Source organism: Pavona decussata, unplaced genomic scaffold (genome assembly GCF_977016875.1).
Source record: "Pavona decussata unplaced genomic scaffold, jaPavDecu1.1 SCAFFOLD_169, whole genome shotgun sequence".
NCBI classification, from domain to species: Eukaryota; Metazoa; Cnidaria; class Anthozoa; order Scleractinia; family Agariciidae; genus Pavona; species Pavona decussata.
In genome coordinates this window covers 720,503-748,246 of record NW_028145580.1, presented here as the reverse complement: position 1 = coordinate 748,246, position 27,744 = coordinate 720,503, and the positions used below count along the sequence as shown (strand labels likewise).

Genomic DNA, 27,744 nt, shown 5'->3' with positions numbered 1-27,744 from the left:
TGTAGGCTCGGTTGCTGGTGTTGACAGACATTCCGCTTTAGCTGATATTTGCTGGAAACAAATTAAGTGACCTAAAAATTGAAGAGAAACTTTTATTTGTTTACAATAACAAGAATGGAATGAAGCAATCTCATATATGACAATTCAAATAAATCACGTGAAATTTTGATATATTAAAACGGACAAAGAGGGCAAAATTGCTGAATGCTGACAGGTCGAGAGAGCGGGAATATTATCTTTTTTTTTTTTTTTTTTTTTTTACCAAAGGCAAAATAACTTGCTTCTAATTGGTCAAGAGGCAAAAATACTCCCTCCTGATTGGCTGAGCATGCCATTCTAAATTTCTCTTTACTTCTTTGGAGTTAAAGCCCAGGTTGTTTCTGCTGCATGGAGATCAAGTGCTAGCTGAAAAATTGGAGATTCCAAATCGTGAATTTTCGAGCATTACAAGAAATAGAAAAAACATGATTATTTCTAAACCTAACACTTGGATCGACTAGACGCCTGTACGGGTGGATTTGTTGGTTGTTGGTGGGAAAAAATCATTCATGGCGTCATAGTTCCCAACCACGGTTTCTTGCAACAAAATTTTAGGGTACAGAACGAGGCAGCAAGGCAGGACGTGCAGATCAAATTCATCGCAATGAATCACTCTACAAGTTGCTTTGAACGCACCTTTTGCTTTATCGATGTGTGTCGTGTGATTCTCAATGGCAGAGAACTTCACATCACAAGTAAATCAATTAATTTTAAAAAGCCTAACATTTGGTTTTATCGCTGCTAAGTTTGCTCATGAATTTAACTTATTGTATGATAATGTACATCTTTATTACGTGTACATAACAATCACCTACTCTCGTTTACTTTGCTAAGAAACAGTTGAATTGTTCGTTTAATTTACCTACGAGCGAGTGTTCTTACTTCGGGGGCTAACTGTTTCTCGAAGTCTACATCTGCTTCCACCAACAAGGACACGACGTTTGTATGAAATGTACAGTATGTGTGCGGGCAGCGGCCGAACTTAAAACAGTACTGTCTAATGATCTATCTCACAGACGCCCCTCTTGAAAGACTCCATGTTATAAACTAGCAATCGCAACGAGTCCTCGTAGATTTGATTGTCTAGTTCTTACAAATTGCCCGAGTCGTGCACACATGTAATGAATCTTTAATTCTACTCGGCCTGATGCGATTACTGTTTCGATCAGTTATTTAAATATCACTAAGACCGTGTTCTGTTTGGACCACTGACCACCTTAATATGAAGCAACCTTTAATCCTGAAAATAAATTATGTAAAAGCTGAGGCAAAAAGTTATTTGTTGAGGAGTAGTTTCACCAGTAAACACATGGAGCTGGTAACCTAAATTTTCTTTCAAACGAGACTTGTTTGTTCGCGGATTCCTTCTTTTGTCACTCGGGGATAGGACCTCGAGTGGCAAGAGCGACAAATTGCATGTAAACTAAAACACACCGAGAGACAATGAGGTAAATATTAGGGAGCTTTATTTTGTGTGAATATTTTTTTAATTGCTACTCGTTCCGTTACGAATATCATTACTAAGCTTCAGGTGGGAACTTCGACCCAATCCTGAACATATTTCTACTTACTAACGCAACGAAATGGCGACCTGACAAGCAACTACACCATCCTAAAGAAATGTCAGGGAAAGCTTGTTTGCTTAATCTTTGAAATGCTTTGGATCCGCAAGAAGAAACCTAGTCTAAACACCCAGCCAGACTCCATTCGCGCGAAACTATTTGTCTAACGGACATAACTCTCATTTTATAACACCTCTCTGCATGAACACCGGAAAGTCACTTTTTGTCTTAATTTAATTTATTTTATCTCACACCTTTACTTTATGTATAAATTATCTTTTCCGTTGCATTCTTTTCTTGATAATGGTGCCAGGATGACACTGAAACTTCGTTCCGTTTTTTCGTTTATTAAATTTTTTTCCACACGGATGGATTCCCGGCAGTATTCAGTTCCTGTCACACTCGCGGTTTCCAAAGCGATCGTCCAATCATTTTACAGCATCGTATTTTAAGTCGTCTTAGTGCCAAAACGCGTGAAGGAATAAAAAAAAGTTACCAAACAAAAAAGTCGACTTCTATTTAATAAACAGATCTAGTTTCTCCACTCTGAAAAAAAGAAAATTATGATGCACTATCCTCTAATATAGTGCGTCACATTGCTCGACCTAAATTTGCACCTGTCAAAGGATGTTTGACAAAAACACTTAGAGTGATGATTTCCTAGTCGTTGGGTGGCTAATCAGTAGACCAGGGGGTCAATGTTTTCATCTCGTTCAATCATTTAACACCATTGTGTTTAAGTCGACGTCTAAGCGCTGAAACGCGTGCAGGAATAATGAAGGTAACCCGACAAAAAAGTGGACGTCTTTTCGATAAACAGATCTAATTTCAAACATAGTTGCTAGAGTTTGTATGCTACAGAAACTTGTCTTAATAAAGCAAGAAAACAATGATGCACTATCCTCTAATTTCGCTCAAGCTAAATTTGTATCTGTCAAGGGATGCTTGACAAAAACACTTTGAGTACATAGAAAAATTGATCATTAGAACCTGTCCAGACTAAGAAACAGGTGATTTCAAGTTTGATAACAACCCGCCCTAGCTGGCGTACACAGACCTTCGTTTAGTGGCTACGTAAATGGCCCCGCAAGTAACACATACTGAGAATCCTTCTTTATGCAGCATTTCGCGTAGCCCACTACCAGTGACAAAAATTAATAAAAGGAGAAAACCGCGAGGCAATTTACGAACACATTGAAGCCCAAGGTGATCTCGAATTATCGGAGGCGCGGATGCAAAAAGTAACCTGACGGAGCCACGACACGACCAAAGTCTGTTTGACTAGCACTTTAAACAAATTTTAAAAATAAAGTTTCTCTGACCAGGTCTTACCCACAATAACTTGGTTCTCTTCGTCTGTCACCAGAATAAATGTCCCTTGTGAAACTAAACGTCCTTCCCACTTGTGGCGACGCTACAAGCACAACAAAATTCGCTGTTTAGATGTTTCTTGTAAGAGGTTTAGCTGTGAAAAGGGCACAAAAATGAAGATAAGACCCAATATACAGGCGGTCGGCAAGAATCGCGAAGTACGTTGGTACATGGCTTCAAAGGATCCGGGTTATTACAAAATGCACGAGTCGGTTAACCAACTTGAAGCAGTCTTTGGATTGCGCCTATAAGGAAAACCGGAGTTCCTACATACTGCTTTTTGAGGCGATTTTTCAGCTCTTCCATAGTATCTTGATTGGTTTACAATGTTTAAAAAGTCCCTTAAAATTATCAAAATGCTCACAAAATTTGGCCTCTGCTCCAGAATCGCCAAATGTTTGTTACTGAGACTAGCTTATTCGGTTTCTCGTGAGATTCAGCATTGTTATAAAAATATAAGTTAATGCTCGAAGAAAGCACTAGTACTGTTTTTATCTCATATAATTCTTACCTTTTGAATCGTGAATTAAATCCTCTAGTTATGTGGTGACCATTCAACTAAAGGTTCTGTAGTACTTCAAGTCCCCAAGGGATATTTTGTAGTACTCGCTTTCTTGGACTCCAAGAGTGCAGCTGAACAAAGTGGGTATTCTCGTGGTATTTTTTTTCTTTAGTTTCTAAATTCGTCTTGCCGCATTTATGGTCTCGCAACCGGGTGATCGAATGATGCAAATGACCAAAATTAAAAAGCCAATAACATTCGATATAACGGAAAAGTGAGCTTGATACTTAAATATAATTACTGAATGTGTCAGAGAGGTTAAATTATCAATATCTCAAGCAAACAGCTGTACAACAACACAGGTTTGCCATCCTCTATTTGTGTGGGCTGGCTGTGGTTTCAGATGGCTGTATCTGTTATCAAAGAACCTTCCTAAAGGCGATGTTTAAGGCCTTGTTGAACTAGTAACAAATTAATGAGCTGAAAACACTCAAAGACGTTGCTACGACTTCTAATATCCTTTCTGTTTATCGGTCTAATGGTTGAATTGAAATCCGTACGGGCAGTTTTTAGGCTCAGAGCGAAGAGAGCTTCTGAAGGCAAAGGCCAGTAACACTGGCAATATGGGTGGCATACTGAGTACGTTTTTAAAGGAAACCTGCACTATTCAAATAAATTAGCGTTAAACTGATGAAAATACAGTCTTATTTTTAAATTTGTTGGAAAACATGGAAATAATATATCCGCGTCGGCCAAAACAGATTTTGATTATCGCTCATTTTCGCTTTTAAATTTCCCGGGCGCCGCCATGTTAGATTTCATGACGTAATGGGTTGTTTTATGGCTTATAGCTGCCTCCGGTTTTGAATATTTGTTTTTCACGAATTGTATTGGATATAAATATTGTGTATACGACTGTTGTAAAATTGACGTTTCAGCTATTTTATTGAAGTTAATATTCATAGAAATAGTCAACACATTGCTTTGTAAATCTGACAATGAAATCTATGACAATCATACAATATTGTATTTCAACATTGTTTGTGTAATATTTGAGCAAAATATGAAAAAAAAAACTTGCAACAATGTATCCCTAGAAAATATCATGAATTACAATCTATTTATACACATGTAAACCAGATAATGTAAATCTATTTCATTTTTCTAACACCTTCTTTGGCGCTTCCTAAAAAAAAAACCAAGACCACCGTGCGCGCCTAGTTTCATCAACTCGGGAAATCTTCTCATACTACAAACACATTTCTTCCTTTTTTTAATAAAATATTCCTTGTATGTATACACGCGGGGAATTCTAGAGTGCCTCCTCGGGTTTTGGCCCTGCGAGGGCAATGATTGTTGGTTATCTATCTCGTATCATATCAAAGAAACTTTGCTTCAAAAGGGGAGAGGTTAAACTCAAAAGTGCGGCAACGGCATAAAGAGATTTTCATACAACTTATTTATTGTATTGTCTTGTTACCGACTAAAACTGGTAAAAAGTCTGAATGTGGTGCTTATATATTAGCTGTAAGTCAAACTGCCCACCATTTATTAGTTCAAGTTAATACATTCCTTTAAAATTTCTCAGCTGCTAATCAGATTCAGATTTCTTTTTGTTGAGTAACAGGTGAGTGCTCATAGCTCAACTGACAGACATTTTTTTCCACTGATTTATCAATTAACAGTTTACATTTTACAATACGAAAAGACCTACTTACAAACAGCAGCAGTACACTTCCAAGCTTTCTTTAAAATTTTTCTACAAAAGAGAGCTGATTCCTTTTCAAACTGGGATTCTAAATCCTCCAGATCAAACATCCAGTTACAAGTTCAAGCTTAACGCTCTTTCAAATTCTAATTCAGGGGCAGCCATTTTGCGCTTGAAATTTTTCCCAACTGGTTTCCTGTCATTTTCGAAATGTTTAATGGTCAGTGAACAATGTTCGCGATGCTAAATTGTTGTTGACATTTGTTCCATAGTCATTCGTTCCGTCACCCTCAGTCCCTAGCCTGCGAATAAAGCCGACTCTCAACTCTGTCCGTAGCTGCGGGGAGCGTTGAGAGGCGGTTGCATTCGCAGGCTATTTCTTTCCGCGATCGAGGCGGAGTTAAAGACGGTGCAAAGGCAAAACGGCTGCATTTAACTGATTTGGAGTCTTGTGAAATATTGCTGCTAAACCCGCTCGAAAATCTGGCATACGCATGGCGTATATGATTGGATTGACTAACGAGTTAGCCAAGACAAGTAAGAATATGGTCGCTTGTATATTAAGCAATGAACTCGAGGAAAGGGTAAGCAGTAACTCGGGATGGAATGAGTGGTAGCTGTCAAAAATTTCCCATGGTAACGTCGTGAGCAAAGATACAGCCAGAACAACGAACAGGATAAAGGTCAGCCGTCGTTCTCTGTTGATCACACTGTTCCGCAAACGATTGGGATGAGGACCGAATCGGATTTTTATAAAAATGGAAATGTAGGACATGCAAATAATGAAGAGAGAAATTAACCACGGAGCCTCATACAGGATGAACGATATAAACACGCCTGATGTTGATGTTTTTTTAAACACAACAAAAATAACGATTTCCCTGATTATAGCCGTTAACCAAATAACAGTAGTGATTACATAATAAACATTTTTTTTCATAAAACGATGTTTGAAAGGACGCAAAGTAGCATGCATTCGCTCTAAAGAAATAACGGCGAGATTAAAAAAAGAGGACATGGGAAATAAACGGATCAGTCCATCCTTTAGCGGGCTAAAGCTGTACTCCCATAGACCACACAGTATACCACCAAAATATTCAATTACCATGGGACCTGAAATTGCCCCAGCTAAGAAGTCCACAATTGCCAGATGGATCATCAAGTATAAATTTTGGCGTTGAAGGTTGCGCTGCTTCACAAATACAATAATGGTTATGATATTAAGGACGACTGTGGCCAGAGACTCAGCTACCAGCACTATAATCCATGGAATACACTGTGACGCAGGGGAGGAGCCTGGAGTCGAACTCGTCGCTGCCGATGTTATTTTTCTGTTGCTGGTGTTGGTAGACATTCTTCTGTGCTTGATATTTGTTGGGGACAAAGTAACCTAAAAATTGAGAACAAAAGTTATTTTTTAATGAACCTTGAAATGCACATTTGAAGCAATTCACATCATATGCGAATTTAGATAGAATCCGTTATTTAGTTGAACTCACGGTAGTGTTCTCTTTGGACCACTGACCGCCTCAATATGAACCGATATTTCTCCTGGATACCGGGAATCTAAAAGTTGAGCTGAGTTTTCTTTTCTAACACAATTAGCAACTAAAGTCACGCGGACGACGTTTGGTTGTTCCGCAGATCCCAAATAGCACAACTTGCCAGAAATATTCAAAGATGATAAAAAAAACAGCAACGTCCATTTGGATTGAAAATTATGTCGGTTTTTTGTCAAAGATCTTGTTTGTTCCTTGAAACTCGTACTTTGCTTGAGATTCTCATTCAGCCAAAAACTTGGCGCTTCTTGAAACTGACATAAATGAAGACGGCAGTGAAATCTTCAGGCATATTTATGTTCAAATGAAGGCCGATCACCCTATGTTAATTTAACTTGAAATTGCGGATAACGAACTTTTGGACGTTGTAGCTCATCAATTGCTTGATGTATTTTAGAGAAATTTCTTGATCACCGAAACTAATGAGCATGACTCATTTATTATAAAACTAGCATTAAAATGAGCAGTTCATCGATTGTAACCTAATGTGTAACAATATTTGTTTGGGACAAGTTAAAAAGTGACCACTACCGTCTAAAGGGCTGACTACCAAATTATCACCTGAAGAGCTTACCTCAATTTCCTTTCACAACATAGGACCTCTTTGTCACCCGAGTTACTATCCAGCGCAGTTCAGTTTAGTGGATAATACCTTGATTGACGAAAGGGAAAAAATTATATTATTTAAAACTAGCCAACACCAAGAGACAATGAAAGATTAGAAGGCTTAATCTTGTGTGATTTTATTATGCCTGGCACAAATTTCACCAACACGGTCCAAGATGCTTGTACCTACAATTTGAATCAATCCTGAAAAAAGAAATGCCTCTTGAAAACGCAGCAAAGTAGCCTCTACAGAAGGTGGGACAACTGAAGAGGCTACAAGGAGAAGATAAATATGATAAATAAGACGAATTAAAATTTATTATCCTATTTCTATGAACCACAGCTTCATTCACCTCGCACCGGCTGTCTCTGAACAGCGCGTTAGGCTGGCCGACCAGAACTGAGGCGAGTGTCGGTTATCGAAATACGGAGGTATGGGCCAAGTGAAATGGCGTTAAAATTGTTGCTGAACTTAAGTTCTCGTTAAGAGCACATACTGAACATTTGACTCCTATATTTCCATAGAAAAAGGACTGGAAACATTTGAATGTTTCCATTTTTCCTTTGTTAATTTTCTTCTCCACGTTAGGTCATGGGCACCCGGCAGTATTAAGTTCCTGTTACACCTGCGATCCCACATAACGGTTTCCAAAGCAAATGGTGAACAAGAAACTTTTGGCGGAAGAAAATTGATATATTCCCTGAGGGTGATGATTTTCTAGTCGTTGGGTGACTAATCCCCCGGGGTAGTCAATCGATAATATCGATAATCGATAGCATTCGATAACAATCGATAAAAATCGATTAATTTTTTCGAAATTCGATAAAAATCGATAAAATATTTCGTTGTGAGTAATCGATAATTATCGATTTTTGAATCAGGGCTATCGATTTTATCGAAACTGAATTATCGTTCCAATTTTCGAAAGGGCAACACCAAAAGATATTAAAGAACTCGCAGAGACACTTATAACAACTTCCCTGTTCGTAAAACGATATAAATTGCTTCATCTTTTCTACAAACTTTTAGTATTTCTCAGCGTGTGTTGTATTTGAATGAAATCCGATATAGATCCCTGGTTGATTATTCCACTGTTTTATTTATTTGCTGATGTAACACAATCGCACGCTCGTTGCTCTTTCACCCAGTCTTTAAAGGGAAATATTTTCGTGATTTTTTTAGTAAAGATATAAACAAATCATCTAGACCCCCCCGGCTCCCCATATTTCTTAGGTTAAACGTGGTTTCTAAACCAACGGAACAAAGGAAGAGAAAAAATTTAGACGACAATCTTGAAGCTGAGAACCTGCAAAAGGAAAAATAATTTACGTTTGTAATCGAACCCGGTTAATCGAACAATAAAATCAGGAAGAAAATCATATTAAATGCAGTCTCTTTGGTCTCTTGTACAGTGTTTGTCAACAAATCATTTCATTGCCGCCTTTGAAATCTACATTTAAAGAGTCACAATCAAACGCTCCCTCAACGGAAACAGGACAATTTTTATCGATTCAATAACGATCGATGAATCCGATAAAATCGATAACATAAACACTTCGTCGGCGTGTGAGTATCGAATTTTATCGATTGACCGATAAAATCGATATCGTTTAAGTTCAATTTATCGATAGATATCGATTTATCGAATGATTTTCCGATATCAATTTTTATCGATTGACCACCCCGGGCTAATCCGTAGACCAGGGGGTCAATGTTTTCAACTCGTCTGATCATTTGACAACATCGTGTTTAAGTCGACGTCGAAGCGCTAAAACGCGTGCAGGAATAATGAAAGTTATCCGACAAAAAAGCCGACGTCTTTTCGAGACATCTAATTTCAAACATAATTCAGTTGCTCGAGTTTGTATGCTACAGAAACTTGTTTAAATAGAGCAAGAAAACAAAGGCGCACTATCCTCTATTTCGTAAGTAATATCGCTCGAGCTAAATTTGTACCTGTCAAGGGATGTTTGACAAAAACACTTAGAGTACATAAAAATCTTTGGATCATTAGAACCTGTCCAAACGGAGGAACAGGTGATTTCAAGTTTGAAAACAACCCACCCTAGCTAGCTGGCGGTCACAGATCTTCGTTTGGTGGCTATGTAAATGGTCCGCTAGTAACACATACTGAGAACCCTTCTTCATGCAGCATTTCGCGTAGCCCACTACCAGTGACAATTAACAAAAGGAGAAAACCGCGAGGCCATTTGCGAACTCATTGAGGCTCAAGGTGATCGCAAATTATCGTAAGCGTAGGTTGAAAATAGTAACCTATCGGAGACACGACACAACAAAAAGTCTGTTTGACTAGCACTTTAAACAAATTTTAAAGAGAAAGTCTTCGTCTGTCACCAAAATAAATGTCCCCTGTAAATCTAAACTATCTTTTTACTTGTGGCGACGGTACAGACACAACAATCTTCTCTCTTTAGATGTTTCTTAAAAAGAGATTTAGCTGTGAAAAAGTGCACAGATGTGAAGATAAGATCCCATATACAGTCGTTAAACAAAAATCGTGAAGGACGTTGGTACATGACTTGGAAGAATCCGGGTTATTACAAAATGCAATAGTCGGTTAACCAACTTTAGATTGCACCTTTAGGGAAAACAGGAGTTCCTACATACTTTTTGAGACGATTTTTTAGCTTTTCCATAGTATCTTGATCGGTTAACAATGTTTAAAAGTCCCTTAAAATTATCTTAGTGCTCACAAAATTTGGCCTTTGCTTAAATTAAAAGCCAAATGTTTGTTACTGAGACAAGCACATTCGGATTCTCGAGAGATTGTTTTGTTATTAATTAGAAATACAAAAGCTACCTCAGCAAGGTACTAAACATCGTTTTGGTTGCCAGACTAGGATTAAATACCTAGTTCCTTGGAGCGTCACTTTCCTGAACTTCCGCTTCTGTTTAGAAAAAACTACACATCAAATTGGCAACTTTTTAAAAGTGTTCACTGCCGGGGAGAATTTTCAACACGCTTGCTGTTGGGCACTAGCTATATTTTTAAGTTGCCATCTCTTGCAAGAAAAACTTATTAGTGTTCGCGCTCTCGCGAAGAAAGCGCTGTTTTTATCTCCTATGATTCTTACCTTTTGAATCGTGAATTAAATCCTCTAGTCATGTGGTGACCATTCAACTAAAAGCTCTGTAGTACTTCAAGTCCCAAGGAGTTATTTTGTAATACTTGCTTTCTTGAACTCCAAGAGTACAGCTGAGCAAAGTGGGTATTCTCGTGGTATTTTTTCTTCGGTTTCTAAATTCGTCTTGCCGCATTTAGGGTCTCGTAACCGGATGATCGAAAGATGCAAATGACCGAAATGAAAAAGCTAATAACATTCGATATAATAGAAAAGTGAGCTTGAAAATTAAAGATAATTACTAAAGGAGCAATTGTCAATGCCTTAACCAAACAGCTGTGCAAAAACACATATTTACTATACTCTATTTTTGTGGACTGACTGTGCTTTCACATCGCTGTACCTGTTATCAAACATGGAACTTTTCTAAAGGCGATGTTTTTAAAACGCCTGTTGAACTTATCCGGCAAAAGGCAATGAACTGAAAAAACTCAATATCTTCACTACAACGTTTTAATATCCTTTTCGTTTATCGGTCTAATGGTTGAATTGAAATTGGTCAAGGCAGTTTTTTGCCAGAGTAAAGAGAGCTACTGAAGGCAACGACCAGTAACATTGACAATATGTAAAAGATAAATACCGAGAACGGAGGTATTAATAATCCATATTCATCCCGAGGGATGTATATGGATTAATACCGACGTTCGAGGTATTTATCTGACTTATTTCATGAAATTATTCATGAAGGCGATCCTTTGTTCAAGGGGACAAACGCCGGCTAATTAGTACCGTCACACTTAGGTGAGAAACGGAGAAAAATAGAAGCAACCTGATGTGTGCGTTTCTCGCAGTACTGCTAATGTAAATGAGGGATTTATCTGTATAAATCCCTCGTTTCAGTTAGTTTAATATTCATGAAGTATGTAAGTTAAATAAAGGATGTTGAATAACAAAAGAAAATGTGTGATTCATGAAATAAGGGTGGCATAATGAGTACGTTTTTAACAGATTCAAGAAGAAAATAGCATTTTATGCCTTGAAATTCCTTTTTTATTCGAATAAAAGAACACTGATTGCAAGTAAGATAATTTAAATGAAGCTACACAAACCATCGAGGAAGGTCCCTAACCACCCCCAAGCTGACAAAACGTGGTCAAAAGGCAAAGTATTAAAACAAAACCAAAAAAAAATGGTTTTCACACTTGCCTAGCAGCCGACGGCTGATCAATTATTTATAGTTTCACTTTTGTTAATATCTGACTATTTAGACACGACAATTTGCATCTTAATTTTGAGAGATAATTAATGTTAAGATAATGTTAAGAGATAATGCTCTTGTTTCACATTGCATGTGTCAGAGGGATATTAAGTTGATCTGTCTTCGGGGCTCGGGGGTCTATTTTTAATTGTTCATGACAAGGTTATTTTTCGCTTGAAACATTTCTTGAGTCTAATAATCCATAATCTCGATCTGGAAAATGCATGTTGTGTAAAATAAAATGATAAAATTTGAAATTCCTAAAATAAAAAAGACAAGCATAGTAGTAGTGAGATCAATATAGGATCGCTTAGGTGAAATATGTTAAAGTCGGCCAGGAATTTGTTATTTTTTGTTTGTTCGTGTTTTCGTTTTGCTTATCTTCTAGTTTTTTCCGTTCACGCCTTTATACGCACTTTAATTAGCCCTTCATTGTTCGCTTAATTTTGTTCTTACATGTTATGTTATGAGGTTTTTTTTGCATACCATATATATCGCTTCGCCATTTAATTTTTTTCTTCAGTGCTTCGTTTGTTGAGGTTGATGTCAGTAGTTGCTTGTCCATCATTGAGGGCGTGTTTCCTCTTTAGTCGCAATCGTCTTCACTGCATGGCATTTGTCGCATCGCTTTACACCGGTCGCTTCACAACACATTTGTCGTGTCGCATCACATTGGTTTCGTCTAGTTCTTTAAATAAAGTTTGGTTTCGCGCGTGAACGAAGTCTGTGACCCTAAAGTATTTTTCAGAAAGTCAAGATTTTCTTTAGGGAAATATTACTTTGGCAAAAATATGGTTTCGGAACATTTTCGTTATCTAAAATTTATTCGACTCATCCGTCTCTATGTTCAGGGAAAAAAAAATTACACTGTGTGATAAATTATAATAGAAATTCCACCCACTTATAGTCCAGTTTATTTACATTAGCAATGTCAGCATTGTGGTAATAAGAACATCCCGTAAAATCAGACGAAATATTGTCAAACATGTATACAAAAGGTTTGGCTTTCACTGAAGCCTTCAAATCTTCCTTTGTAAAACCTAAGTAGTAATGAACGCAACTGAAGGGTTAACCCTATTGAGATCAGGCTTAATTTTGGTCTTCTATAGGACGTGAAGAGGTGAGGATTCTGTACCCTTCCATAACTCCGAAAGCATTGCAGCTATATGACAACGAAACTCAGAAGGTAAATAGTACGTCCAGAGATGTTTCCTTTGACATGGAAATTGCCTCACGATCACCAATCGGCCCCATATTGGATTTCAGGATTTCCACCAAAATTGACCAAAAAGTGATCCAGACCAATAGAACAACAAAATAATCGAAAAACGCGAAAGACACCATAAGAAAGACAGTTTTGTTCATTAAAAACAAGAATATTCAAATTTGTGTAAAACTTGCCCGAACGGAATTGTTAGCAAACAAATTGCTGAAAACGTCGCTTCGTTTGGTGGCGTTTGTTCACATATTAAAAACGTTTTAAGCGTTCAAAGTCCGTGAAGGAAGATTCCGCTCCTTCCTGCTCTTGGTCTAGATAGGATTAAAGCAGTTGCGATAAAAAAGGCTTAACTTTCTTTCCGTAGCCGCTTTTGATGCAATCATAACCGTGATGCGACACTACTTGAGTGTGAAGATTACGTCAAACGTTATAATCATGGTAACTTTACTCTGTACAAGTGTTAGCTATAAAGTTTCCACGAGTGCATTTCACAGTATAATTGAACGGTCCAACCTGATTTATGTAGTCAGCTAAAATTAAACAAAATATTACATGAGTTGGAGGATGCATGTGACCAAGAGAGGACCTTGATCCTCTCTTGATGTGACAAAACTGCAGAATTCTCGCTTGAAACAGCGTTGGGAAACTACTTCCATTTCTGTGTTCTATTACAAGATAGCCATAACGTTTGTGATCATTTAGTTGTGTCACTTCTGACGCCGCTCAAAAAGCCTTCGTCGTCCTTCTCGCTACGTACAAATTGGTTTTAATGATTTAATAATAATTTATTGTTGGCACGAAAAAAATACTGATATTCCCGCGCACATGAAGAAAATAATAAAATAGAATCATGATTATTATTAATCGAAAGTTCAGTCCAGATGGTCTTCGATGTACCTAAATGAAGCTTTATCCACAGTTCTCAAAGCGATTAATTCCTTTGATTTTAATTTAGTTCAAGTCTTAATTGATCGAGTGGACGACCCTTTTGTGAACCACGTCGTTGTGATGTGGGCTTCGTCATTCAAGATTTATTATTACTATTATTGTGATAATGATCAAAAGTCAATAAAAATTTTCTAAATTCGTCAGACGCATTACTTTTTATATTCAATGAAAACCAAGATAGCTGTAGCACTTGATTTCCATGTATTTTTGGCACCAGCAAATCGACCAAAAAAGTCAAACTTCAAAGAACCTGATAGATCTCGTTGTTGTTGGGACCAAACCGAATAAACCGAATAAATATAGAAATGGCGTGCTCAGCCAATCGGGAGCGATTATTTCCGCCTCTCGTCCAATCAGGAGTAAAAAATGCCATCCTTCTCGACCAATCAGCATTAAGTAATTTTACTCGCTATGTTATAAAGCCATTTCTTTCTTTTGGAAATAAAACTGTATTAGCTGCAGCTGAAACACGTCAGTTTAGAATTCGACAATTCCTAAACGCTCCAATTCGCAATTTTTCTAATACTATCTTACCCACGTCATCTTATCATATCAAAGAAACTTTGCTTCACAAGGGGAGAGATCAAACTAAAAACCGCAGCAACGGCATATAGAGATTTTCATACAACTTGTTTATTGCATTGTATTCAGTTACCGACTACAACTAGTACGAACTCTGAATGTGGTGCTTATTTGTTAGCTGTAAGACAAAATGCCCACCATTCAACTTGAATATTTCTTACCTGTTAGTTATTCAGATTTCTTATTGTTGCGTTACTGGACAGTTCTCATGCCTCAACCGACAGATAATTATTTTCCAATGATTTACCAATTACAGTTCTTTTTTTACAATACAAAAAGACCTTTTTACAAACAGCAGCAGTACACTTCTGAGCTTTTTTGAGAATTTTTGTACAAAAGAGAGCTGATTCCCTTGCAAATTGGGATTCAAAATCCTCCAGATCAAACATCCGGTCACAAGTTCAAGCGTAACGTTGTTTCAAATTCTGTTTCAGAGGCAGCCTTTTTGCCGCTTGCAATTTTTTCCTACTGGTTTCCGGTCGTTTTCGGAATTTTTAATGGCCAGTGAACACTGCTCGCGGTGCAAATAGTTGTTGACACTTGTTCCACACACACAAAAAAAAAGATCGGTAACAAATTGTCACACAACATGATTTACAAGATGTTTCTTCCCTTAGCCTGCGAATACAGCTGCTTCTCATCTTTTTTAGCTTTAGCTGTAGTTGTGCATTGAGTTCGTTGGGAGGCGGCTTCATTGGCAGGCTATTTATTCCCAGTCAAGGGGGAGTTAAAGACGGTGCAGAGGTAAAACGGCTGCATTTTCATAATTTGGAGTCCTGTGGAAAATTGCTGCTAAACCCGCACGAAAATCTGACAAACGCATGGCGTATATGATTGGATTGACTAACGAGTTAGCCAAGACAAGCAAGTACGAGGTCGCTAACATATAAAGGAATGAACTCCAGGAAAGGCTATTGAATAACTCGGGATTGAAATCGTTGAAACATTCAAAAATTACCCATGGTAACGTTTTCAGTATAGATACAGACAGAACAACGAACAGGTCAGAGGTCAACCGTCGTTCTCTGTTGATCACACCATTGCGCAAGCGATTTGGATGAGGGCCGAATCGGATTTTTATGAAAATGGAAGTGAAAGACAAACAAATAATGAAGACAGAAATTAACCAAGGAGCCTCATGCAGGATGAACCATATAAACAAACCTGATGTTCGTATTTTGGCAAACACAACATAAAAAACGATTTCCCTGATTAAAGCCGTTAACCAAATAACAGTCGTGATTACATAATAAACGCGTTTTTTCATAAAACGATGTTTGAAAGGACGCAAAGTAGCGTGCATTCGTTCTAAAGAAATAGCAACTAAATTAAAATAAGAGACCATGAGAAATAATTCGGTCAGTCCATCTTTGAGCGGGCTAGAGCTGTAATCCCATAGACCACAGTGCATACCGCCAAAATATTCAATTAACATGGGACCTGAAATTGCCCCAACTAAGAGGTCCGCAATCGCCAGATGGATGATCAAGTAAAAACTCTGGCGTTGAAGGCGGCGCTGCTTCACAAATACAATAATGGTGATGATATTAAGGGCGACTATGGCCAGAGACTCAGCAACCAGCACTGCAACCCATGGAATACACTGAGAAGCCGGGAGCATAGCGAAGACTAACTGGTCGCTACTTGTCGGTTGTAGGTTTTGTTACTGGTGTTGATAGACAGTCCTCTTTTAGCAGGTATTTGTCGGCGACAACGTAACCTAAAAATTGAGAACAATTTTTTTTTCTTTTTTAAGGAACCTTGAAATGCACATTTCAAGCCATTCACATCATATGTGAATTTAGATAGAATCCGTTATTTAAGGACGGTGCCTACTATTGTTACTGCGCATACGTTCTGCGCATCGCGAGATACTCAGGTTTCCTATGGGTGGTGCCTACAAATACAGGAACATTTTTGCGCGGTTTAAAACTATACGGAAAAAGCAGAACTTACCAAATTCCTTTGGTATCTCAAAAGAAAATTGGGGGTAACCATGCATTTTTCAGAGAAAATTAAGCTTCAATTTAGGAAAAAATCCCATACATTGCTTTATATTTTGGCGCTTTTTAGAGATATTGTTGCTTTATTATCTCTGAAAAATGCGTGGTTACCCCCAATTTTCTTTTTGGATTCCAATAGGCCTTGCTAAGACCTGCTTTTCCTGCATAGTCATAAACCGCACAAGAATACTTCGGCATTAGTAGGCACCGTCCTTAAGGCTGGTTTCCATATGATCGCGGATCGCAGATCGCAGATCGCAGATCGCAATAAGGTCTGCGATCGTCTGCTATCATATGTAAACTACTTCTGCGATCGTCTGCGATCCTGCGATCGTGATCGCAGACGATCGCAGAAGATAGAACCATGTTCTATCTCCTGAGATCGTCTGCGATCAATTGCGATTGTTTGCGATCTGCGATCCGCGATCATATGGAAACCAGCCTTTAGATAGAACATGGTTCTATCTTCTGCGATCGTCTGCGATCACGATCGCAGGATCGCAGACGATCGCAGAAGTAGTTTCGTATGATCGCAGACGATCGCAGACCTCATTGCGATCTGCGATCTGCGATCATATGGAAGCCAGCCTTTAGTTTAACTCAGGTAGCGTTCTGTTTGGACCACTGACCGCCTCAATATGAATCGATATTACTCCTGGATATCGCGAACCTAAAAGTTGAGTTGAGTTTTCTTTCCTAACACAATTAGCAACTAAAGTCACGTGGACGACGTTTGGTTGTTCTGCATATCCAAAATTGTACAAATTGCTAGAAATATTCAAAGATGATAAAAAAAACAGCAACGCCCATTTCGATTAAAAATTATGTCGGTTTCCTTGTCAAAGATCTTGTCTGTTCCTTGAAACTCGTACTTTGCTTGAGCTTCTCCTTCAGCCAAAAACTTGGCGCTTCTTGAAACTGACATAAATGAAGACTGCAGTGAAATCATCAGGCATATTTATGTTCAAATGAAGGCCTATCACCATATGATAGGTAATGAGCGTAAGCCATTTATTACAAATCTAGTATTGAAATGAGCAGTTCATCAATATTTGTTTGGGACAAGTTAAAAACGCTGACCCCCGTTCCGACCCTAAGGACCACTGACTGACCAATACCAAATCATCACCTGAAGGGCTTACCTAAATTTCCTTTCACAACATAACAACAAGAACTTAAGGTCTCGTTAAAAACACCTACCGCTGGACATTTGACTCCTATATCTCTATAGAAAAAGAACTGGGAACATTTGAATGTTTCCATTTTTCCTTTGTTAATTTTCTTCTCCACGTTAGGTCATGGACACCCGGCAGTATTTAGTTCCTGTCACACCCGCGATCCCAAATAACGGTTTCCAAAGCAATCGATAAACGGCAAACTTTTAGCGAAAGAAAATTGACGTATTCCCTGAGGGTGATGATTTTCTAGTCTTTGGGTGGGTAGCCCGTAGACCAGGAGGTCAACGTTTTTAACTCGTCCAATCATTTGACAGCATCGTCTTGAAGTCGGCGTCTAAGAGCTAAAACGCGTCCAGGAATAATGAAGGCTACCCAACAAAAAAGTCGACGTCTTTTCGATAAACAGATCTAATTTCTTCACCCTGAAAAGATAATTGCTCGAGTTTGTCTGCTTCAGAAACCTTTTTTAATAAAGCAAAAAAATAATGATTCACTATCCTCCAATTTCGTACGTGATATCGCTCAAGGGATATTTGACAAAAACAATTAGAGTATATAAAAATCTTTGATCATTAGATCCTGTCCAAACAGAGGAACAGGTGATTCAAGTTTGAAAACAACCCACCCTAGCTCAGGCGGATACAGACCTTCGTTTAGTGGCTGTGTAAATGGCCCCGCTAGTAACACATACTGAGAACCCTTCTTTATGCAACATTGCGTGCATCCAACTCCCAGTAACAAAATTAACAAAAGACTAAAACCGCGAGGCAATTTGCGAACACATTGAAGCCCAAGGTGATCGCGAATTATCGGAAGCGCGGATGCAAATAGTAACCTGACGGAGGCACGACACGACGAAAGTCTGTTTTACTAGCGCTTTAAAAAAAAAATTTAAAAATAAAGTTTCTCTGACCAGATCTTACCCACAATAACTTTTTTCTCTTCGTCTGTCACTAGAATAGATGTCCCTTTTGAAACTGAACGTTCTTACAACTTGTGGCGACGGTACAGACATACCACTCTTCTCTGTTTAGATGTTTTTTGTAAGAAATTTAGCTGTGAAAAGGGCACAGATATGAAGATAAGACCCAATATACAGACGGTCAACAGGAATCGAGAAGTACATTGGTACATGACTTCAAAGGATCCGGGTTATTACAAAATGCACGAGTCGGTTAACCAAATTGAAGCAGTCTTTGGGTTGCGCCTTTAAGGAAAACCGGAGTTCCTACATACTTTTTGAGACGTTTTTTCAGCTCTTCCATAGTATCTTGATTGGTTTACAATGTTTAGAAGTCTCTTAGAAATTATCTAAGTGCTCATAAAATTTGGCCTCCGCTCCGGAATTGATCGCCAAATGTTTGTTACTGAGACTAGCGTATTCGGATTCTCGAGAGATTGTTTTGTTATAAAAATACAAAATACAAAAGCTACCTCAACAAGGTACTAAACATCGTTCTGGTTGCCAGAGGAGGATTAAATGCCTAGTTTCTTGGAGCGTCACTTTCCCAAACTTCCGCTTCTGTCCAGAAAACTACACATCAAATAGGCAACTTTTAAGAAGTGTTCACTGCCAACTGGAAGTTTCAACACGCTTGTTGTTGGGCACTAGCGATGTTTTTAAGTTGCCATCCCTTGCAAGAAAAACTTATTAATGTTCGCGCTCTCGCGAAGAAAGCGCTGTTTTTATCTCATATGATTCTGACCTTTTGAATTGTGAATTAAATCCTCTAGTCATTGCTCTGTAGTACCAAAGGGATGTTTTTTGTCTTTCTTGGACTCCAAGAGTGCAGCTGAGCAAAGTGTTTATTCTCGTGGTATTTTTTCTTCAGTTTCTAAATTCGTCTTGCCGCATTTAGGGTCTCGCAACCGGATGATCAAATAATGCAAATGAACGAAATGAAAAAGCCAATAATATTCGATATAACGGAAAAGTGAGCTTGAAAATTAAAGATAATTACTGGAGGATAAATTGTCAATGCCTTAAGCAAACAGCTGTACAATCACACATGTTTACTATCCTCTATTTATGTGGGCTGACTGTGCTTTTAGATGGCTGTACCTGTTATCAAACATGTAACCTTCCTAAAGGCGATGTTTTTAAAAGGCCCTGTTGAACTTATCCGGCAAAAGGCAGTGAACTAAAAACACTCAAAATCTTTGTTTCAACGTTTTAATATCCTTTCTGTTTATCGGTCGAATGGTTGAATTGAAATTCGTCAGGGCAGTTTTTAGTCTCAGAGTAAATAGAGCTACTGAAGGCAAAGACCAGTGACACTGACAATATGGGTGGCATACTGAGTACGTTTTTTAAGAGGGAAATAACATTGTATGACTTGCAATTCCTTTTTTTATTCTCTCAAAAGAATACTGAATGCAAGTAAGATAATTTAATCGAAGCTATACAAACCAGCGGGAAGGTCCCTAACAACCGTGAAGCTGACAAAACGTGGTCAAAAGGCCAAGCATGAAAACAAAACTAAAAAACATTATGGTTTTCACCTTTGCCTAGTAGCACGGCTGATCAATTATTATAGTTTCACCTTTGTTAATATCTGATAATTTAGACACAACAAATTTTAACGGATAATTAATGTTAAGATAATGTTAAGAGATAATTCTCTTGTTTCATATTGCATGTGTCAGATGGACATTAAGTTGATCTGTCCTTGGGCCTCGGGGATCTATTTTTAGTTGTGCATGACAAGGTTATTTTTCGCCTGAAAGATGTAATACAAATATTTTATCAGCCTTCTTTGTAACATTTCGTCTAAGGGGGTGTTTACATAATACCAGCGCGACTTTCATTCCGGTACGAGTTCACTCCAGTTCGCTCTTGTGGCTCTGTATTCGTTTACATCGGATACCAGCACAAAATCTTGTACCGGACCGAGTCATACCGGTGCGAGTTCACCCCGGTAGCTGTACTGGGGCGAGATTTTCATTCCGGTACGAAAACTCATGCCGATAAAATAAATAAAATGAATGCTTTGTTTATAGTGGAAATGCACTTAGCTACCCAAAGCTAGTTTACAGACATTCCACTCAGAAATAACGGGAAACAAACAATAATCAAATCGAACATAGCATGTTAAAAATCCCAACTGGCAGGAGGCAAACCAGCAGGCTATTTACAAGCGTGGCCGATGTCATGTAAACGCGGTACAGCTGTTCATTCCGGCATGAAATCACTCTCCTGGGAGTCTAGAACGGGTAGCGCATGCGCAGTCTTCGATATCCAATCCAATATGGCGTCACCTGGGCGTCAAAATCGCGTCGGTCGGAATGAGGTGTTCATTTATGTAAACACGGTTTGAAATCGCAATGTCATACCGGTATCAAACTCGCACCGGGGCGAGTTTTCACATGAAAACACCCCCTAATAATCCATAATCTCGATCTGAACAATACATGTTGTGTAAAATAAAATGATAAAAGTTATCAGTGAAATTCCTGAAATTAAAAAGACAAGCATAATATTAGTGAGATCAATAGGATCGCTTAGGTGAAATATGTTAACGTCGGCCAGGAATTTATGTTATCATTCTTTGTTCGTGTTTTCGTTTTGCTTGTCTTCTAGTTTTTTCCATTCACGCCTTTATGCGCAGTTTTTTTGTTGTTAATTAATTAACCCTTCATTGTTCGTTTAATTTTGTTCTTACATGTTATGTTATGGCTTTTTTTTTGCATATCGTATATATCGCTTGGCCACGTAATTTTTTTCTTCAGTGCTTTGTTTGTTGAGTTTTATGTCGGTAGTTGCTTGTCCATCATGGAGAGCGTGTTTCTTCTTTATTCGCAATCAGGTCTTCAGTGCCGCATAACTTTAGACTGGTCGTGTCACATCACATTTGTCGTGTCGCCTCACATTGTTTTCGTCTAGTTCTTTAAATAAAGTTTGGTGTCGTGTTTGAACGACGTCTGTGACTATAAAGTATTTTTCAGAAAGTCAAGAGTTTCGTTAGGGAAATGTTAACTTTGGAATAATATGGTTTCGAAATATTTTCGTTATCTAAAATTTGTTCGAATTATCCAGCTCTGTGTTCAGAGAAGCCAAAATGACACTGTGTGATCAATTAGAATGGAAACTCCACCGACTTGTAGTCCAGTGTATTTACATTAGCAATGTCAGCATTATAAGAAACGATTTGGAAATACATGAAACAAGAAATATAAGTGATAGAAACCGACGTTTCGGTGCATCTTGCGCCATTATCAAGGTTAAATGATTAATAATAATAATTTAATAGGTTTGAGAATCAGACTGTACATTCAGTGTTGGTTTAAGATCTTGAATACAAATTTGACTGCCTTGTTAATGAAATGCTGTGTATTCAAGATCTTAAACCAACACAGAATGTACAGTCTGATTCCATTCGTGCTAAAGTATTCATGTAATAATCTTGGCACTTTTCTATGCAAATTCGCTTTCAACTTAGCCTATTCACAAACCGCCTTTTTTATCATTAATTATGTAACCTTAATAATGGCGCAATATGTACCGAAACGTCGGTTTCTATCACTTATATTTCTTGTTTAATGTCGGCATTGTGATAATAAGAACAGCCGGTAAAATCAGATTGCCAAACGTGTATACAAAAGGTTTGGCTTTCCCTGAAGCCTTCAAATCTTCCTTTGCAAAACCTAAGTAGTAATGAACGCAACTGAAGGGTGAACCCTATTGAGGTCAGGCTTAATTTTGGTCTTCTATAGGACGGGAAGAGGTGAGGATTCTGTACCCTTCCATAACTCCGAAAGCATTGCGGCCATGACAACGAAACTCAGAGGGTAAATAGTACGTCCAGGGATGTTTCCTTTGACATGGAAATTGCCTCACGATCAGCAAACGGCGGCCATCTTGGATTTCAGGATTTCCACCAAAATTGACCAAAAATTGATCCAGACCAATAGAACAACAAAATGATCTAAAAGCGCGAAAGACGCCATAAGAAAGGCAAATTTGTTAATTAAAAGCAAGAATATTCCAATTTCTGTAAAAAATTGCCTTTCAAAATTTCAGCTGCCACGGTAACAACTTAAACTGATTATCATTTTTAATATTTATTTATGTATTGTAAATTGTCACTGAAAAACCCCTATGAGGAGTGTCAATAAAGTATTGTATTGTATTGTATTGAAACAACGAATTTAATGGACATTTATTGCCTTTCCTGAACCGAATTGTTTGCAAATAAATTGTTGAAATAGTCGCTACGGTTCAGTGGCGTTTGTTCTCATATTAAAAACGTTGTAAGCGTTCAAAGTCCGCAAAGGAACATTCCACAGCTCCTTCCTGCTCTTGGTCTAGATAGGATTAAAGCAGTTGCGATAAAAAGGCTGAACTTTCTTTCCGTAGCCACTTTTGATGCATTCAAAACTGTGATGAGACACTACTTGAGTGTTGAAGATTACTTCAGACGTTATAACCATGGTAACTTTATTCTGTAGTAGTCTTCGCCATAAATAGTCTTAGTGCATTTCACAGTATAATTCAACGATCCAACTATTTTATATCTCGTCAGCCGAAATTTAAACAAAATATTACATGAGTTAGAGAATGTGACAAAACTGCAGAATTCTTGCTTGAAACGGCGTTGGAAACTACTTACAATTCTGTGTTCCATTACAAAATATCCATAAGATTTCTGATCATTTAGTTGTGTCGCTTCTGACGCCGCTCAAAAAGCCTTGGTCGTCCTTCTCGCTGCGTACAAATCGGTTTTGATGATTTTGAATAACGCGCGCATGAAGCAAAATAATAAAAAAGAATAATGATTATCATGTATTCAAAGTTCAGTCCAGATGGTCTTCCACGTACCTAAATGAAGCTTCATCCACAGTTCTCAGAGCGATTAATTCCTTTGATTTTAAGTTAGTTCAAGTCTTAATTGATCGGGTGGACGACCCTTCTGTGAACCACGTTGTGATATAACCTTCATCATTTAAGATTTACTATTAGTATTATTGTGATAATGATCAGAAGTCAATAAAATTTACTAAATTCGTCAGACGCATTACGTTTTACATTTAATGAAAACGAAGATAGCTGTAGCACTTGATTTCCATGTATTTTTGGCACAAGCAACCCGACTAAAAAAGTCAAACTTCAAGGAACCTGATAGAACTCGTTGTTGTTGGGAGCAAAACGGAGAAACCAAATAAATGTAGAAATGGCGTGCTCAGCTAATCAGGAACGAGTATTTTCGCCACTTGTCCAATCAGGAGTAAGTAATTTTGCCCTCGAGCTCTGTGAAAGGAAAATGAAGAAATAATGCCATTTTTCTCGACCAATCAGCATTAAGTTATTTTGTCCTCTATGTTATAAAGCCATTTATTTTTTTTTTAACAAAATCATATTTTCGTTGTGGCTGAAACACGTCAGTTTAGAATTCGACAATTTCTAATTCGCAATTTTTCTAATACTATCTTCTTCACTTCATCATATCATATGAAAGAAATTTTGCTGCGAAAGGGGAGAGATCAAACTCAAAACTGCAGCAACGGCATATAGAGATTTTCATACAACTTGTTTATTGCATTGTATTCAATTACCGACTACAACTAGTACAAACTCTGATGTGGTGCTTATATGTTAGCTGTAAGTCAAACTGCACACCATTTATTAGTTCAACTTAATACATTTCTTCAATATTTCTTATCTGTTAGTTATTCAGAATTCTTAATGATGCGTAACAGGACAGTTCTCATAGCTTAACTGACAGACATTTTTTTCCAATCATTTACCGATTAACAGTTTTCATTTTACAATACGAAAAGACCTACTTACAAACAGCAACAGTGCACTGCCGAGCTTTCTTGAGAATTTTTTTACAAAGGAGAGCTTATTTCCTTGTAACTTGGGATTTAAAAAACATCTGGTTACAAGTTCAAGCTTAACACTGAATTCTGTTTCGAAGGCAGCCATTTTGCCACTTGCCACTTTTCCCAACCGGTTTCCAGTCACGGAATTTTTTTTTTTTTTTTTTTTTTAAGCATGGCCAGTGTTCGCGGTGCTAAATTGTTGTTGACTTTTGTTCCATCAAAAAAAAAAAAAAAAGGAAAAGAAAAAAAAAAAAAAGAAAGGAAGAAAGATAGAAAAAAAATCGGTAAGAAAATGTGTCGCCCAACATGACTTATAAGACGTTTCTTCCCTCAAACCTGCGAATGCAGCCGTCCTTCAGTCGCTTCCAACCGCTACGGGCGTGCCCGAGGGAGGCGACCGCTCGTAGTGGCGGGGAGCGATGAGAGACCGCTACATTCGCAGGATATTTTATTCCCGCGTTCGAGGCGGAGCTAAAAACATTGTAGAGGCAAAAAGGCTGCATATAATTGATTTGGAGTCTTGACGAACTTTGCTGCTAAGCCTGCACGAAATTCTGGCATACGTATGGCGTATATGATTAATATTGGTTTGAACAACGAGTTAGCCAAATTCAAGCAAGTACGCGGTCCCTTCCATATAAAGTAATGAACTCGAGGAAGGCTATAGACTAACTCGGGATGGAATATTTCGAAGCATTCAAAAATTGCAAATGGTAACGTTGTCAGTAAAGATACAGACAGAACAACAAACAGGACAGAGGTCAACCGTCGTTCGCTGTTGATCACACTATTGCGTAAGCGATTGGGATGAGAACCGAATCGTATTTTTGTAAAAATGGAAATGTAAGACATACAAATAATGGAGAGAAAAATTAATCATGAAGCCTCATACAGGATGAACGACATAAACACGTCTGATGTTCGTGTTTTGTCACACACGATAAAAATGACGATTTCCCTGATTAAATATATCGAAATACGAAAATAATAATAATAATAATAATAATAATAATAATGGTTTATTAAAAGTTCCACTGGGTGGCTCTTCCCTGTTAAATTACAATAATTACAATTACAAAATAAATAAAAAAAAATTAAATTAAGTTATTTACAAATTATACAGCAGAAAACAGGATTGACGGAAAACAATTACAGTAAAACTAACTAATGGCTTTGTACTCTGTTTCATAAAAAATTCCTTGAGAGTCTTAAAAAGGTTCTGTAATCTTTACAGTTTCTAATAGTTTCTGGTAGATTGTTAAATAGTTTTGACGCATTATCTTGGAGAGTGCCATTTTCGGTCGGGACCACTAATCTAATTGAATTGCTTAAAAAGACTTAAAAAGAAACAGTACTCTGCCGAGCAGTTCCTTGATGCAGTTGCAAATAGCGATCCGGTTACAAGTTCAAGCTTAACACTGAATTCAGTGTTAAAAGGCAGCCATTTTGCCACTTGCATCTTTCCCAACTGGTTACCGGTCGTTTTCAAAATGTTTAATCGCCAGTGAAAACTGTTCACAGCGCCAAACTGTCGTTGACTCTTGTTCCATCAAAAGAAATTGGTATGAAAATGTGCCACGCAACATGAGAGGGCTACATTCGCAGGCGATCCCGAGATCGAGGTGGAGCTAAAGACGATGCAGAGGCAAAATGGCTACATTTTTCTGATTTGGGGTCCTGTGAAATATTGTTGCTAAGCCCGCTCGAAATTCTGGTATACGTATGGCATATATGATTGGATTGACTAACGAGTTAGCGAATAAAAGGAAACACTTCGTCGCAATTAGATGAAATAATGAACCGAAGGAAAGGCTAAAGAGTAACTCGGGATGGAATGCGCGGAAACATTCGAAAATTACCCATGGTAACGTTGTCAATACAGATATAGAGAGAACAACAAACAGGACAGAGGTCAGCCGTCGTTCTCTGTTGATCACACTATTGTGCAAGCGATTGGGATGAGGGCCGAATCGGATTTTTATTAAAATGGAAATGTACGAAATGCAAATAATGAAGAGAGAAATTAACCACGGAGCCTCATACAGGATGAACCATATAAACAAACCTGATGTTCGTGTTTTGTAAAACACAATAAAAATAACGATTTCCCTGATTACAGCCATTAAGCAAATAACAGTGGTGATTACATAATAAACACGTTTCTTCATAAAACGATGTTTGAAAGGACGCAAAGTAGCATGCATTCGCTCTAAAGAAATAGCAGCTAGATTAAAAAAGGAGGCCATGGGGAATAAGCTGATTAAGCGGAACAATCCATATTTGAGCGGGCTATAGCTGTACTCCCATAGACCACAAGGTGCACCAATATTTCCGATTACAATGAGACCTGAAATTGCCCCAACTAAGAGGTCCACAATCGACAGATTGATGATCAAGTGTAAACTCTGGCGCTGAAGGTGGCGCTGCTTCACAAATACAATAATGGTGATGATATTAAGGACAACTATGGCTAGAGACTTTGCAACCAGCACTGCAAACCATGGAATACACTGAGAAGCCGGGAGCATAGTGAAGACTAACTGGTCGCTGCTTGTCGGTTGTAGGTTCTGTTGCTGGTGTTGATAGACAATCCACTCTAGCTGATATTTGCTGGAAACAAAGTGACCTAAAAAGTGAAGAGAAACTTTTTTTTGTTTACAATAACAAGAATGGAATGAAGCAATCTCATATATGGTAATTCAAGTAAATCATGTGAAATTTTGATATATATAAAACTGACATAGAGGGCAAAATTACTGAATGCTGACAGGTCGAGAAGGCGAACATTTTATCTTAAATTTCTTTTTACCGAAGGCAAAACAAATTGCTTCTGATTAGTCAAGAGGCAAAATGCTCCCTCCTGATTGGCTGAGCACGCCATTCTAAATTTAGTTGTTTTTTATATTTTGTGCACAACGACTGACTCATTACTTCTTTGGAGTTGGAGCCCAGGTTGTTTCTGCTGCATGGAGATCAAGTGCTAGCTGGAAAGTTGGAGATTCCAAATCGCGAATTTTCGAGTCCTACAAGAAACAGCAAAAACATGTTTATTTCTAAACGAAACACTTGGATCGACTAGACGCCTGTGGATTTGTTGGTTGTTGGTGGGAAAAAAATCATTCATGGCGTCTTAGTTCCCAACCGCGGTTTCTTGCAACAAAATTTTAGGGTAAAGAACGAGGCAGCAAGGCAAGACGTGCAGGTCAAATTCAGCGCAATAAATTACTCTTCACCTTTTGCTTTATCGATGTGTGTCGTGTGATTCTCAATGGCAGAGAACTTCACAGCACAACTAAATCAATT

The 27,744-nt window shown here is 38.0% G+C and overlaps 3 protein-coding genes across 4 annotated transcripts in view; all 3 read right to left on the bottom strand.

Annotated features, from left to right (window-relative positions):
- Positions 1–27,744, bottom strand: part of LOC146464088 (adenosine receptor A3-like) — an 82,488-nt gene that overhangs the window by 25,911 nt on the left and 28,833 nt on the right. The window lies entirely within an intron of this gene.
- LOC146464089 (adenosine receptor A3-like) overlaps positions 5,525–27,744 on the bottom strand; it is a 34,045-nt gene continuing 11,825 nt past the window's right edge. Inside the window, exons 1-3 of one of the 2 annotated variants that reach the window (XM_085130209.1) lie at positions 18,543–18,822; positions 7,316–7,393; positions 5,525–6,572 (exon numbers count right to left, since the gene is read on the bottom strand). In XM_085130209.1, the coding sequence (XP_084986335.1) occupies positions 5,583–6,536 (954 nt within the window). In that variant the 5' untranslated portion in view covers positions 6,537–6,572; positions 7,316–7,393; positions 18,543–18,822 and the 3' untranslated portion in view covers positions 5,525–5,582. Of the gene's footprint in view, positions 6,573–7,315; positions 7,394–18,542; positions 18,823–27,744 lie in introns of those variants that run through there. The other variant, XM_085130208.1, reaches the window with a different exon arrangement.
- Positions 15,166–16,118, bottom strand: LOC146464090 (adenosine receptor A3-like). The gene has a single exon (XM_085083754.1). It carries the CDS (start codon positions 16,057–16,059, stop codon positions 15,166–15,168), a length of 894 nt encoding a protein of 297 aa, XP_084939880.1. The 5' UTR covers positions 16,060–16,118.